The following is a 14,982-nucleotide window of genomic DNA, read 5'->3' on the forward strand; positions in this document are numbered from 1 at the left end:
TCTGTGTCAGACACACTCCCAGAAGCCTCCCCCAGCTGCAGGAAGCTCAGCAGCCTCCCCTGCTTTCTGCCCCCATCAATCCTCAGCTGTGGGGGGAGGGGTCACTGTACGGGGAGCTGCTCCCCCATCCACCCAACCCCTGTGCATCCAGACCTCCCATACCAGACACCCACGCCACCCTCACCCCGTACACCCAGAACTCCCCTAGCTCTCCATACCCAAACCCGACGCCACTGCACATCAACCCCTACATCTGGTGCCCCCCTGAACCCAGACCCCCTGCTTCCAGACCCCTGCACCCAGACACCCCCCACTGAGTTCCCTACACTCAAACCCCCACCCTGATACCCCACCCCCTGCACCACCCTGGGCCCCCACACTGACAGCCAACTGTCTGCACCCAGACCCCCACCCCACCAAGCCCCACTCCCTCAGCACCCAGACCCCCCTACTAAGACCCCCACACCCAGACCCCTCCGCTGAGCCCCAACAACCTTCACCTGGAAGCCCCTGTAGAGTCCCATTGCCCCTGCACCTGGAACCCCCCACCCCCCCCAAATAAGCCTCTGTGGGGAAAACACCACAAAAATGAGGTGTGGGACTACACAAAAATGAGGACGTTGGTTAAACAGAAATTAAAAGGTGCAGCACCAAAAATAAAATTCCTGCAAGCTGCATGGAAACTTTTTAAAGACTCATAATAGAGGCTCAACTTAAATGTATACCCCAAATTAAAAAACATAGTAAGAGAACCAAAAAAAGAGCCACCGTGGCTAAACAACAAAGTAAGAGAAGCAGTGAGAGGCAAAAAGGCATCCTTTAAAAAGTGGAAGTTAAATCCTAGTGAGGAAAATAGAAAGGAGCATAAACTCTGGCAAATTAAGTATAAAAATATAATTAGGAAGGCCAAAAAAGTATTTGAAGAACAGCTAGCCAAAGACTCAAAAAGTAATAGCAATTTTTTTTTAAATACATCAGAAGCAGGAAGCCTGCTAAACAACCAGTGGGGTCACTGAATGATCAAGATGCTAAAGGATCACTCAAGGACAATAAGGCCATTGCGGAGAAACTAAATTAATTCTTTGCATCTATCTTCACAGTTGAGGATGTGAGGGAGATTCCCAAACCTGAGCCATTCTTTTTAGGTGACAATCTGAGGAACTGTCCCAGATTGAGGTGTCATTAGAGGAGGTTTTGGAATAAATTGATAAACTAAACAGTAATAAGTCACCAGGACCAGATGGTTTTCACCCAAGAGTTCTGATGGCACTCAAATGTGAAATTGCAGGACTACAAACTGTAGTCTGTAACCTATCATTTAAATTAGCTTCTGTACCAAATGACTGGAGGATAGCTAATGTGATGCCAATTTTTAAAAAGGGCTCCAGAAGTGATCTTGGCAGTTACAGGCCAATAAGCTTGACTTCAGTACTGGGCAAACTGGTTGAAACTATAGTAAAGAACAAAACTGTCAGACACATAGGTGAACATAACTTGTTGGGGAAGAGTCAACATGTTTTTTGTAAAGGGAAACCATACCTCACCAATCTACTAGAATTCTTTGAGGGGGTCAAAAAGCATGTAGACAAGGGGGATCCAGTGGATATAGTGTACTTAGATTTTCAGAAAGCCTTTGACAAGGTCCCTCACCAATGGCTCTTAAGCAAAGTAAGCTGTCAAGGGATAAGAAGGAAGGTCCTCTCATGGATCAGTAACTTGATAAAAGATAAGAATAAATACCTCTACCAACAATTACGTGTATTAATACTCTACAAACCAATATGAGCAGAGAACACAATCCTCAATTTAAGAAGCATTGATATGGTTTCTATTAGTATTTCAGGCTGCCTAGACTACTGTGCTCCAGAATACAGCTGCTCAGAACTTGTGTTTGGTACTCAATAGTCTAGTTTCATTGCTCTGGATCTCTGGCTAGCATGCTTACAGAAATCAAAACACACTGCACATGGGTTTAGGGATGGAACACATGCACATAGCATGCATATATTTTATCAGTGGCATCTGATGAGAACTAACAGATTACTGAGGCAATATGAAAACAGATTAGGAGCACTGTGGTTTAGGAACTGATAATGACAGTTTTTTCACAGGTTTACAGTCCATGCCTTAGAGCCACTTTGAAACTCAGCATTTGGATTCTGATTAAGTTGATACTGAGCCATGTCATGCAACTGAATCATGTCATGAACCATGTCATTAAGATTTTGTAACTAAGCCATATCAGCTGACCAGGGCTAAGAAAAAGGGTCAGCGTTTCAGCAACACTCCTGTATGCTAAAGTTTTATTACACACTGGATTATTTACTCACTTGTTTTTGATGTTGGTGACATAATTGTCTATCTGCGTTGGGATTCCCTGTAGAATAGAGTTTTTGAAACTTATTCGGTCAACAATTTTTCCATGCTCCCCATCAATCACAACGACTTGGATACCATCATCAGCGAGGAAAAACTTTTTACTATCAACCTGCAGAAAAGAAAAAACTCTTGATGTGCCAATGAAATCCAAATTCATAACAGTTAACTGTAAGAAGCCTCGTGACTGTGGCATGGCAGCGTTGAACTGCTCTTTGCTTCAAGGGATAGGATTCCCTATCTCCTAGCTTGGACCAACTTGAATTTTTGCCTATGATGTTGTACTACTCATTTTCATAAGAGACACAGCCTGAATGACCTAATTCCTCGAAACGATCAGTGGTAGTTTCCTCAGTAAATTCTGGGTGAACCCCCAGAATTTTAACCTATGTATTTCTAAAAGTCCAACAAATGTGGCTGAGAAGGAACCATTTACCTCAATGTATGCAAAGTCATCCCTGAGATGGAAGTATCTGGTCTTGAAGGTTTGTACTTTCAGCTCTAGGAAATGGTCCTTATTATTCTGCTTAAAAATAGAAAACGGTGTTTACCACTTTTGTCCATTCCCCAAATGCTATTTATTTTAAACCAAGAGCTTCCTAGCAGTTTAATCAACAATAACAAAGTACCTAATATATTGACACTTGCCAAATGACACTGTTAATTAAATCTGGGCAAAATCTTAACCTCTGAGCTGATCCTGTCAACATTTAAATTTTGCTAGTTTCACGAAAAGGAAAGTTTTGTTTTGTGCAGTGATATGTAGTTAATTGAAGCTTTGATCCTGCATGCCTGCTCCAAGTGAGAAAGGTAAGAAAGGGCAGGGCTGGGAGCAGAACATGAACCTATCTTTCAGCGCCATTTTCATCCCCACAGCCTGAGCAATGTGAGCCTGAGTCAATTGACCTAGGCTCTGAAACGTAGTGCCCCGGGTTTTTCTTTGCAGCATAGACATACCCTTAGCAATGCAATCCCCCCTCTGGCATTGCTTCTGCTATTAGGCAGGCATGGCTTGCAGCCATGCAGCAGAACTCTCATCAGAGCCCAATCAAGTTCTCCTGAGCAACCCGTCGCCCTGCTCATCACTTTGTGAGTTGTGTTTCTGTGTGCAGCACTCCACCCCTGACCATTAGATCAAATTCTTACTGTGAAATGCAGTCTTCAGTACCCCAGAGCTATCCCCATTGCCCCCATGAGTATCCAGCACCTATCCCTAGGAGGCAGGCATGCAGCTTTAAGTATCTCTTCCTTTTATGAATCTGCGTTTTCTGTACTAGCTGGTGGCTGGTTTAGGTTGCTTTACAGTTCTGGACCATTTCAGGAAGTTATGCACAGGGTAGAGTAGTTCTTCTAGAGATGGTCTCCATGGCTACATGGAATGATGCATGATAAAGCTTGTAAATTTACAAGGAAACAGAACAACGGTCATAGAAATGTAATAGCAAACAAGGTACTTTACCAGTTGTGTGTTAGAGAGCTTCTTAGGCATCGGCACATCTATTACTGGATTTTCCATGTATTTTGGATAGGCTTTGGCTTCACAGTCACTAATTCCAGCGTTCTTTGGGATCACAGCTTTGATCCTTATTCTCTCACAGCCTTGGACTGAGCAGAAGGCAAACGTCTCCTTCTCATTCTGGGCTTTGAGTTTCAGAAACAGCAGCCTGCAGATTGGGGGTGACAAGGCACAAATCATGGGGTGTTACACACCAAAACGAATAGGTCCAGGTTATAACAGAGTATGTCTCAGTGCTTTGTGATAACAAATGTGTAATACAGCCATCCTAGACTGATGCTAATAGAATATTTATACCACATCACACATTGTGTATTTATATACACCTCTACCCCGATATAACGCTGTCCTTGGGAGCCAAAAAATCTTACCGCGTTATAGGTGAAACCGCGTTATATTGAACTTGCTTTGATCCTCTGGAGTGCGCAGCCCCCCCCTCTGGAGCGCTGCTTTACCACGTTATATCCGAATTTGTGTTCTATCGGGTCGCGTTATATCGGGGTAGAGGTGTAGCTCTAGAGGTCCGTTATTTTTACATAAATCAGTGTGTGTATATATATTTATTCAGAGGCGGGAGGATATTCCCTCTGAATCAGGGGTGTAGGGATAGGAGGGAGAGCAAAAGGGAGTTACTGAGAATGGAAGTGGGGGAGATGGGCAGCCCATCGAGGCTGGGAAGGGGCTTCCTGGTAGTTCTGACGGCCATTCCTACAGCAGTTCCTCCATGGCTGGTGCCCTGCATTCCCACACCCCTCACCAGGCACTTGGCGCCATGTGCGCTATCGCCCCCTTGCTCCCTGTCCAGGTGCCAGTCCCCTGTGCCATCCTCCACCCCACCCTGACAGCCAGTGCATGTGCTCCTGCCCCTCCATCAGGCCTAGTGTCTCCACTGGGGCCCATGGTGACTGGAAGGTGGCACCAGACTGGGCCAAGGAGATCTTCCTGCTCCCCAGTGGTCAGTCCAATCTCATGCACCACAGCCACCTCAGTCCCTCCTCCATGAGATATTGTGGGGATGGAAACATAGATCCACTCCCCCCCAGTATTCCCACCGAGGGAGCGCTATGTATATAAATATACATCTCTTTCTCTCTCTATATATATAAAAACCAGCCTCAATTTCCTATAAGAAAGAGTCCTATCCCCCAAGGGGTAAATTTGTCCTGTTCAAATCCATTAGGCAGCTATGCATGACACATGTCGATGCTCATAAATGGTTGTGGTTTAAGATTCCTAGATCGAATTTTTGAAATAAGAAGGGTTTTATGCTTGTTCAGCGCAACTTCATTGCTATGAACTGGGTCCTCTTTCTGCTTTTCCTTTTGCCCTGCTGTGCATTCATTTGGCACTGGGAGCCATCGGAGGCGAGGGGCTGTGGCTGGGAGCACATGAATGAGTGGCAGCCACCATGAGTCAGAAGGAAATGAAAAGTTGATCAGGTCTCAAGGAATCTGTTTGTTGTGATCCCAGTTTGCATTTCAATGTTGGTCTGGGCCAAAACACTTTCTGGGTCAGATGGCTCTCTCATATCTGTCTAGTTGACCAAGGGCTATTTCCTTACCCAGTGTCCTCATCCCAGTAATAGTATCCTTTGGTAGGGTATCTGTACTCCAATTTGTCCATCTGCAAGGTCCTATAGAAGGTCCCAGTTTTGTATGTTTTCTTCAAGAGACGATTGTGGATGTCTGAGAGAATGGAAAATGTTGTCCCTTTAGGATAACACAACCCTAGCTGGATCCAGTCGTTCCTAAAATAGCAAAGAGCCACATTATAACAAATAATAGACACATGACTATGACTTTCCTGGGCACGTCATCAGCCAAGTTAAATAGTTCACTCTGAAATGTAACACTTTTTTCCTGGCTGGTCAACATAATTTAGCCTTTAAGAGAACATCTATGTGCTACTTAAGCAATATGGGCTACACTCATCCCTGATCTAATACCATTGGCATCTATTCATCAGGGATTAATTTGATCCTAGGCATCTAAAAAAAAAAAAAAAATGTATCCAGAGGGACATAAGTATCATGACAAATTAAAAGATGGGGCAGTTCAGAGTGGGCTTCGTGGAATAATGATGTTAACCCTGAAATAACTCCTCATGACTATTTCAGTAACATCACTCTTTAACCATTTATAGCTCCATTACTGAGTTGGGATGCTACTTTTGTGGGGTAGGGTTTGAAGGGATCACTCACTTGTTGAAGTTGATGAGCCATATAGCCAGTTCTTCGGGTGCCGTCTTGTCCCAATGGACGGTATAACCTTTCTGCAGTGTTATAACTGGCTGATACTGCTGGTAAGGAGAACTTTTGCTTAAAGCCCCCTCCAAGTAGAGAGGATGACCGTAGTAGTCGTTTTTGATTATTTTCATTCTCAGGGTGGCTGACTTGTAGGCCTGGATGTATATCTAGATTAGGGAAACAGTCACAATTGGTTTAATAAGATAGATGGCTACAAATTGGCTTTAAGTATATTATTCTGAAAACACTTGCAGTATCTAAAACAAAGCTAAAAAAAAGTCACTTCACATAAGAGAGAGTGAAGGACTGGTTCTAGGCAGTGGTACCAGGTGCTTTTGTGGGAGGAAGAATAGTTTTGTGGCTAAGTCACAGGAATGGAAGTTAGGAGATCCAGATTCTATTCTGGCCTCTATAAGAGACTTCCTACGAGACTGTGGGTAAGTCACCTAACTTAGCTGTGATATTTTCCCCATTTTTATGGAGGAAATTGTAACACTTCCCTATCTTAGAGTCAGTTTGTGAAACTTAATTTATGAATGCTTCTGACATGCTTGGAGATCTTTGGACGGAAGTTGCTACAGAAGTGCAGTGTTCTTTTCATTGTTTCATATTCATGGCCAAAATTTTTAAAGTGCCCCTGAAAATGTGCCATAATATTGACAGGCAAACTCATGTGTGTGTGCAAAACCATGCAGGCAGATGCACTGCCCAATGCTAGGACACCCCGAGTGTCCCATAAAAGTGCATATTTCTGAGTTCAAGATGACTTCAAGCCCTACCGTACTGGGAAATTTAAAATAGCTATAAACCTATCACCTTCAACTCCTGTACTCCCAACGCAATGTCAGTGGTGTAATGTAAATTCTTGGTACCTGTGCATAGTGCCCACTGCAGATGGCACCTCTCCAATCTGGCACATCAATACAGTCTGGGTGTTTGATCAACCAGTTATCTTCCTTTATAAGGTATGAGCTGGGATATCCCGACACAGAGCCATCTACATCATGAAAAACTGATGTTTTATCACCATCCATATTCAGGTCATTGAACCAGGGTCCAGGTTCTCCAAAGAACACTCTTGAAGTAATCTAAACAGAACAGTGACATATATTTACATACCAGAGGAGCAATTCAAGTATTTTAAGTGCTTAGCATTTTAAGTGAAGGACAATTCTGTGGTTGTTGGAATGGCTTGAATTGTTTGATTTTAACTAGCATTGTAAAATAGTTGGGACAAGAAGCGGCATTTGGATTTGCTAGTCACTGTAGGGATGGGGAAACTTAATTGTACATTAGGGCCAATGTTTTCAAAAATGGTCATTGGTTTTGGGTGCCTCCATTTTTGGGTCCTCAACTTGAGACATCTTAGATCTGGTTTTCAGAAGCTCTGAGCACCCACCACTCCAGTTGAAGTCAATGGAGCTTCTAGGTGCTCAGCACCTGTGGAAGGAAATCAGGCTCTGAGTAACTCAGGCTGGGTGCCCCCCAAAAAGGAGCACCCAAAATCTGTGGCCACTTTTGGCAATGTTGGTCTTGTCAGCTAGCAGGAATTTCAGTGACATTTGCTAGAATATTCGAGTTGCCCCTCCCTTGTCTACATCCTGCATGCATGGTCAGTGCTTGAGGCTAAAGCAGAGCGAAGTCATGCACAGCAAAAGTCTGCTGGGTCATCAGCCCTTTCCTGTTGACCATGAATGAAAGAGGTAGAGGACAAACCACCAGCATTCTACTCCTGGCCTCCATCCTGGGGGGTGAGGTTCACGTTTTGTTGGAAGGTTCAGGGACATTTTTATTTTATCTGACCCAGTTCATGTGTTCCTACTTCTTCTTCTTCATTTTTTACAATTTGTATGCTACATAAAGTTGCACTTACACTGGGAACAATCAGCGGCTTCCCCGGGGACATGGCTGCTTATGTGACTTCTGACCAGTGGTTTTTATCCAAGTTAAATAAATTGAATGTCACAAACCAGCCTGATGCAATGTGGCTGAGGCTGGGTTGGACACTTCTGGGGATTTTTTTCTCCCTACCAGACACTTGGCACAAAGATTTTTAATCAACTTTTCTCATGAAATTTTAGCATATCTGGTATTTAGTAAACATGAGGCAATCAAAATCATTCGTTCAATCCACAGATGTCTGTAAATACACTTGCAAAGCTTGTTAATTGGATTAAACAGCTGCTAGGTACATTTCCATCAGGAAGAGGGACACTCTCAGGACCAGCAGGCATATATTTGTACAAGCAGATGCAAAAATACCTGTCAATTTCTCTCTCACCAGGATTAGTTCTAATTAATTGCTTGGTTTGGTTCAAACAAGCACCCGAAAGTTCACATGCTTATTCAAAGCAGATCGGAACCTTTTGGGCCAAATTCTGCTCTCATTTACATTTGCGGAACTGATGTCAATGGAATTACCAGATGTAAATAAGAACAGAATTCAATTTAGATTCTGCTCACAGGGACGTTCCTTGGTCAGGGGTGGTTCTATGGTTTTTGCCGCCCTAAGCACGGCAGTCAGGCAGCCTTCAGTGGCATGAATGCGGGAGGTCCGCTGCTCAGGCGGGTTCGGCGGCGTTTCTGCGGGTGATCTGCCGGTCCCACGCCTTCTCCGTACCCGCCGCTGAATTGCCGCCGAAGCCGCGGGACCGGCGGACCTCCCGCAGGCATGCTGCCAAAGGCTGCCTGACTGCCGCCCTCACGGCGACCGGCAGGCTGCCCCCCGTGGCTTGCCACCCCAGGCACGCACTTGCTGCGCTGGTGCCTGGAGCTGCCCCTGTCCTTGGTATTCGGCTGGAACTTTTATAAGAACAGCCTTTCTATGCTGGCACTTCAACATCTTACCCCACCTGGAACCAAAGGGGACTTATTTTCCTCTCACCTGTACTGGTTTTACTCCAACTGTACCTCTCTTAACTTCAGTAGAATTACTCTTTGTACATGGGAATGGAATCAGGCCTGTGGTAGTGCAGAGGCTCTCAGAACTAGAAATGCTATTTATTTATACGGGAAACAAGCTTTGGGGGAAATAGCTCTGGTTTGCTCTGAGTTTGAGAGAAAGTTGGGCTTGTGTTTTTTTTTTAATCCAAACCAGCTTTCTTATCCCTAATTTACACCTAATTTGCTAAAAACGTGGCAATCATTGGGACTAGGCTGTTAGGCTTCCAATTCTGATGTTGGTTTTTCCCAATGGCCATTTCCCGAATCACATTTTTCACCATTACACTCACGTCCAAAACCAAACGCCAAGGAGCCCATTTTAAGGAATAACTCACGGGAACGTCTTCAAATAGAACGTCCGTGACATTGTTATTGGGGCAGCTCTGCCAGGCATTGTTGAGCCGGAATGCCAGGGCACTTGTGTGGCGGCCATCCAGTGCAGCAAACTTGCGAAACGTACAGTTTTGGACATTGACCGGCCCATCATAGAACTGAATCCCTCGAATTGGAAAATTCCTAAAACACATTTGAAAAATAGAGAGAGGGAGATTTGGTCAGAAAGAGTTACCATAGACATCAGTCTGTATCTTAGATAATGGATAGCCACATGATGCTTGCTCTGTAGCTGACATTATTTTGTCCAGCCAGCAGGATAACTCTGAGTTAGTGCTGCTTTTGTTTTAGCCTGTGCAATCCTTCAGTTCTTATGAGTTCAGTCAAGGTCTCTCGTGTCTAAGCAGATCATCTTTATCTGTACTCCTAAAGGCAAGAACATTGGATAATGCCAAGGCACTGACCTAAAAAGGAAAAATTCATGCTGCAATCACAAACAAGTTCTGCAGCAGCAGCAAAACCTGTAACCGATCAGATCTGCACTCCTCATTCTGAATCACTGCAGGGCTAAAATCCCAAGACAGCTTTCATAGGAGCAGGGAGATAAGCAGTCTGGCACAAATAAAATAAAAACTGGCCTTTAAAGATGCAAAAAACTGTTGCACTGCCTAGGATACAGTTTTACGGGAGCTCCAGAGCACATTAACCAGAGATCATTTAGATACCAGTGGAAAGGTAGAGAAGACACATGCTTTTTCACATTCTGATTTGAGTGAATGTGATGTTTTAACCCTTTAACAGGCTTGGATAAAACATGTCAAGGATTGCTCATAATAAACAAGACCACAATCCCTTACTCACATGAGTGGTCCTTCCTCACACAAGAATTTCTCATTCAAGTGAGTGCTCCTTGCCTTTGGGAGCTCTTACACACAACTTCCACTGAAGACAAAGGACTGTAGAACAGGGTACTAAAAAAACATTTCACTATTGAAGCAGTGTTTCTCAAACTAGGGCCACCACTTGTGTAGGGAAGCGGCGGCCAGTACGTCCCTTGGCCCACGCTGCTTCCAGCAGCTCCCATTGGCCTGGAGCAGCGAACCGCGGCCAGTGGGAGCCGCGATCGGCCGGACCTGCGAACGGGGCAGGTAAACAAACCGGCCTGGCCCGCCAGGGGCTTTCCCTACACAAGCGGCGGCTCCAGTTTGAGAAACACTGGTATAGCGGATAGGCCTACTGTGCCTCCATTGACAAGCAGAATTGGGGAGTGTCATGCAGAAAGATACGACATTCAAGCTCTTTGTGCACTGGAGGCTTCTCTTGGGGTGGTTACGTTTTTAAAAACAACAAGAAAATATCCTTGCCTTTGCAAAACCAACTCAGAGTACCAAGATCACGGACGAGGTCACCCGTGAAATTCACAGGCAGCTTGTAAAACATTTAACAAGGGCACAAAGATCATGCAAACCCAGCAGCAACTCTGCTTGGTCCAAAGCCCGGGCAGGGATCCTGAGAGATTTCCTTGGTGACTGGCAGCTGATACGGGTGGAGATTGCTGCATTGCCCGATCCTTGCTGACTACATGTACACAGTTGAAAAGCTTGCCCAGTTAGCAAACTCTTCCTCTACTTTAGCTGTCCCCCCAGCCCAGTTCACGAAGCAGGTATTGATGCTGTCCTGGCAGCCTACAAGCACAGGCCTGCCAGCAGCAGCTGCACAATGAGGACCTTGGGAACAAGAGACATGAAACAAAATCCTCTGTGTATAATTTCTTCAGTTTAAATTACACCAAACAGTGCTGAAAAAATATATAAACTTAAACAGAAGGGATGGGAACTGTTCACTTGTGCTGGGCAAAACTTACTGGCCTATGGGGAGAGTCCTTCCACTATGATCCAGGCCTCCGGGCCCCCAAATGTGGTTGTCCATGGTCTCAGTCCCCACGTTTTTACTCTCACCGACAAACAGGCTGTTCTTTATTTCTTGCTTTGAACCATCGTCATGTGGGAAAGTTCCGCCGCTAGGAGAGACAGGACAGTATGTTAAAGGGGTTGTTTATGGCAAACTCTATTTTGGAATCATAGGCCAAAGTAGGGGGATGGCAAACTAGGAATGAATAATGTTTACCTTGCCAAGGTCAGGCCAATGCCATTGTCTGCAAACCTGCAATGAGAGAAAAGAGAGGGAAGATGCTTCACACACAATGATACAGAGCCTTCGTTCTTCCCAAAGGTAGGCAATGCCAAATTGAGATATCCAAACCAGTAAGGGTTTTAATATGAACAAGGAGGGCTGGGGTTAATTAACAAAATTAAGCTCCCTTATGTTAAGTGGGAGGGTGGGGCGAACTAAAAGCTTTAGCAATTTTGTTCATATTCCAGTTTGTGAAAAAAGGTTTTATAGCAGGGCTCCTAAGGTGTATAGATCAAGTGTAGTGGTAGTTTGATAGATCTTTAACTGGGATTATATCCTGCCATTGCAGGGGGAAGGATTTACTTATTGGATACCGATCAGTCTTCCCCCCCAGCCCCATCTCTGACTACCATGACCCTTTCAAAGTTATTTAAAGAAGTCCAGTTTGTCTCTCTCAGACTATTTTCTGTTATGTAATAATCCTCTGCCCTACACACATTTCCCCCTTATGCACCTCTGTGTTTATTACTCAAGTCACATAGCCTTTCTATGCAGTAGCTTAACAGGGGGTAGAAGGTTCTGACTTCTGTTTCATCAGTGATCAGATACAGATTGGAGAGAGACCTGAATCAAAACTTTGGATCAAAATGCTACTGAGCTTTGGTGAGATTCAAACTCCGAATCTGGACCTGGATCTTAATTTTACAAATGATTCCTATTTTTATAATGGGCCAAACCAGAATGCCAGTTCCAAACGCCCCCCGAACTTGGAGGACATTAGAATCCAGATACAGAGATTAATGTTATAGTGTGAGCCCATCTCTATTGTATACTGACACAAGCATCACCGTTACAACTTGGTGCTAGAATTTAAACCGTCATGCACAAGACAAAAATCAGTGTAAAGCTGGGAACAGAATAAAAACAATCTCCTTGATTCAGTCAGTAGGTGGTAGCATATTACATGCTACCTACTTTTCATGTATTATTCTTACAGCCCCAGGAAATGTTCATGTACTGCATGCCACATTAACATTTGCTTTGTTAATGTAATACATAGGTCTTACTGTAGCAATAGAAATGAAAATTAACTGTGTGATTATGGCTGCAGCCTCAGATGCACTCCAAAGGACACTGCCAAAAACTGATAAGATGGAGAAACTCGTGCAGTATTTAGAAACTATGCTATTTCAGCAAAGATTGCAAATGTCAAAATAACATGCAACTAATCTGAAAAGGCAGGAATGTTAAACATTTTTGGCTAACATAGTCCATAAGAAGGACAAATAAGAAGACTTGATATTATGTTTCTGTCCATTCTGACCTACTTTAATTCTTGCCGGTCTCACGGAGTCACTAAGGCCAGTTTATAGCCAGTGGTCTCTTTAAAAGGCTTGGATTATTCTAAGGTAAGGCAGTTTTTGCAGGCAACTGGATACCGCATACGGGCAGACAATTGTACTAGTATAGTGCAATGTACCCTGTAAACTAGCTTTTTACTTTTTTGCCTTGGTTAATTGAGGTTGCTATCAAGATACTGGATCAGAAGCAGAAATTGAAGAAGATCATCCGTTCCCAAGTGCAAAGAGAGTCTGTTCTGAGCAGCACAGGAAACTGCTTTCAAAGGGCGTACAATGTGCATTTTCCCAATTCCTCTCCCTCCCTATCGTGATGCATAGTTTTGTGTCTGCTTCCTTGGTACTGGCTTATTCAGCACAACGCTGAACCACATAAAACTGAACCATGACCCAAGCTTAGCCGGGGAGGCTGGTTAGGCTTATGATTTATTTTGTTTATTTTAAGCACTTCATTTTTCATATAGAATGGTTTATTTGAGCCAATTTTTGCTGCTGCTTTGAAAATCTGTACAAAATCACACTCAAAAACAATTCAGCAGACTCTTCACTTCGGACAAAACAGGTTTTGTTTGTGTAAAATAATGCCTGTGTTTTCTTAATGTTTCATTTTTATTTTAATCATGACCATATGCAAGGTGCAAAGCGATATAAATAGTCTAACCACAACTATGCTTGCCATAAACACGGAGTTGAACTCCTAGGGTTGAAATAAGGCAAAACTCACTGGCAGTCATCCAGCCATACGTCTCCACCCCTCAGCCAGGCCCCATGTTCCTGGTTCTTGTACGCAATAAAGTGCTCAATTATTGCAGGTTCCCTAGGCTTCAAAGGGTCAGCATCTTTGTGTGGACTATATCTGTAAACACAAGAAGAGCAGAAACTGTTGTCAGTGGAAGGCAGTCTACCCCAGTGAGATTCGACTGCTGTATTGACTTGTTAAACATTTGGTGGGATTATTTCTGCTAAACACAGGAATTGCCAGGCTGGATCAGACCTATGGACCATCCAGTCCTGTAGCCTCTTTCTGACAGTGGCCAGTACCAGCTACCAGGAATGGGCGAGAAAAGCTCCAATAGTCAGTCGTGAAATAACCCGTCCCAGGAAAAGTTTCTTCCTTTAGTTAAATGTTAGTTTATGTCCCGAAGCATGACACTGTATCCTTTCTAAAACTCTTGGGGTTATTTAAAATCCTCCCTACTATAACTCTGGAGATTCTTATTAGCTATACAAATGTCCAATTCTTTTCTTTTAATCCTGCTCAACTCTTGGCCACATGGATATATTGTGGCAGTGAGTTCCGCAGGCTAACTGCGCATTGTGTGGAAAAGCAAAGATGGTATAAAAGTGAAAGCATTTTGAGGAGACCATGATGACATCTTCTTTGCTGCCCCTACCATATGTCACCCAGGCCACTAATAATGAGATTTATTAGCTCACAGGCTCTCACACATGATGAAATGATGGTCTGGTGAGTCATGGAGGAAAAAGGCAGAGATAAATGGAAACGGCAGTAAAGCATTTCCACAGTTATCTGTCAGCCTGCACTTGGGTGACAGCACTTTGCAAGCCCAGATAGAAAGATGTTAAGTTGGGTGACAAGGTGGGTAAGGTAATATCTTTTATTGTACCAACCTCTGTGTAGCTCGAAAGCTCGTCTCTCTCACCAACAGAAGTTGGTCCAATAAAATACATTACCTCAACCACCTTGTCTCTCTAATATCCTGGGACCGACACGGCTAGAACTACACTGCATGTTGGGGTGTCATTTATTCCTGCTCTTCGGGGGCAGCTATCCTTATCATTACTAAGGCCTGGTCTACACTGGGGGTGGGTATCGATTTAAGTTATGCAACTTCCGCTACGTGAATAATGTAGCTGAAGTCGACGTACTTAGATCGACTTACGCTCTCCCGTCGACTCTGCCTGCGCCTCTTGCCCTGGTGGAGTACCGGAGTTGAGTGGAGTGCCGGAGCGCTCGGCGGTTGATTTATCGTGTCTAGACTAGACACGATAAATCAACCCCCGCTGGATCGATCACTGCCCATAGATCCAGCGGGTAATGTAGACAAGCCCTAAGT

At 44.1% G+C, this 14,982-nt stretch overlaps 1 protein-coding gene across 1 annotated transcript in view; it reads right to left on the minus strand.

Moving 5' to 3' along the window:
• Window positions 1–14,982, minus strand: part of CEMIP (cell migration inducing hyaluronidase 1) — a 63,417-nt gene that overhangs the window by 4,727 nt on the left and 43,708 nt on the right. The window contains exons 17-26 of the mRNA XM_065412255.1: window positions 13,629–13,760; window positions 11,541–11,576; window positions 11,278–11,433; window positions 9,416–9,596; window positions 7,010–7,225; window positions 6,093–6,304; window positions 5,454–5,639; window positions 3,836–4,040; window positions 2,813–2,902; window positions 2,331–2,488 (exon numbers count right to left, since the gene is read on the minus strand). Of these exons, the coding sequence (XP_065268327.1) occupies window positions 2,331–2,488; window positions 2,813–2,902; window positions 3,836–4,040; window positions 5,454–5,639; window positions 6,093–6,304; window positions 7,010–7,225; window positions 9,416–9,596; window positions 11,278–11,433; window positions 11,541–11,576; window positions 13,629–13,760 (1,572 nt within the window). The remainder of the gene's footprint in view (window positions 1–2,330; window positions 2,489–2,812; window positions 2,903–3,835; window positions 4,041–5,453; window positions 5,640–6,092; window positions 6,305–7,009; window positions 7,226–9,415; window positions 9,597–11,277; window positions 11,434–11,540; window positions 11,577–13,628; window positions 13,761–14,982) is intronic.

Source organism: Emys orbicularis, chromosome 10 (genome assembly GCF_028017835.1).
Source record: "Emys orbicularis isolate rEmyOrb1 chromosome 10, rEmyOrb1.hap1, whole genome shotgun sequence".
Taxonomy (NCBI): domain Eukaryota; kingdom Metazoa; phylum Chordata; order Testudines; family Emydidae; genus Emys; species Emys orbicularis.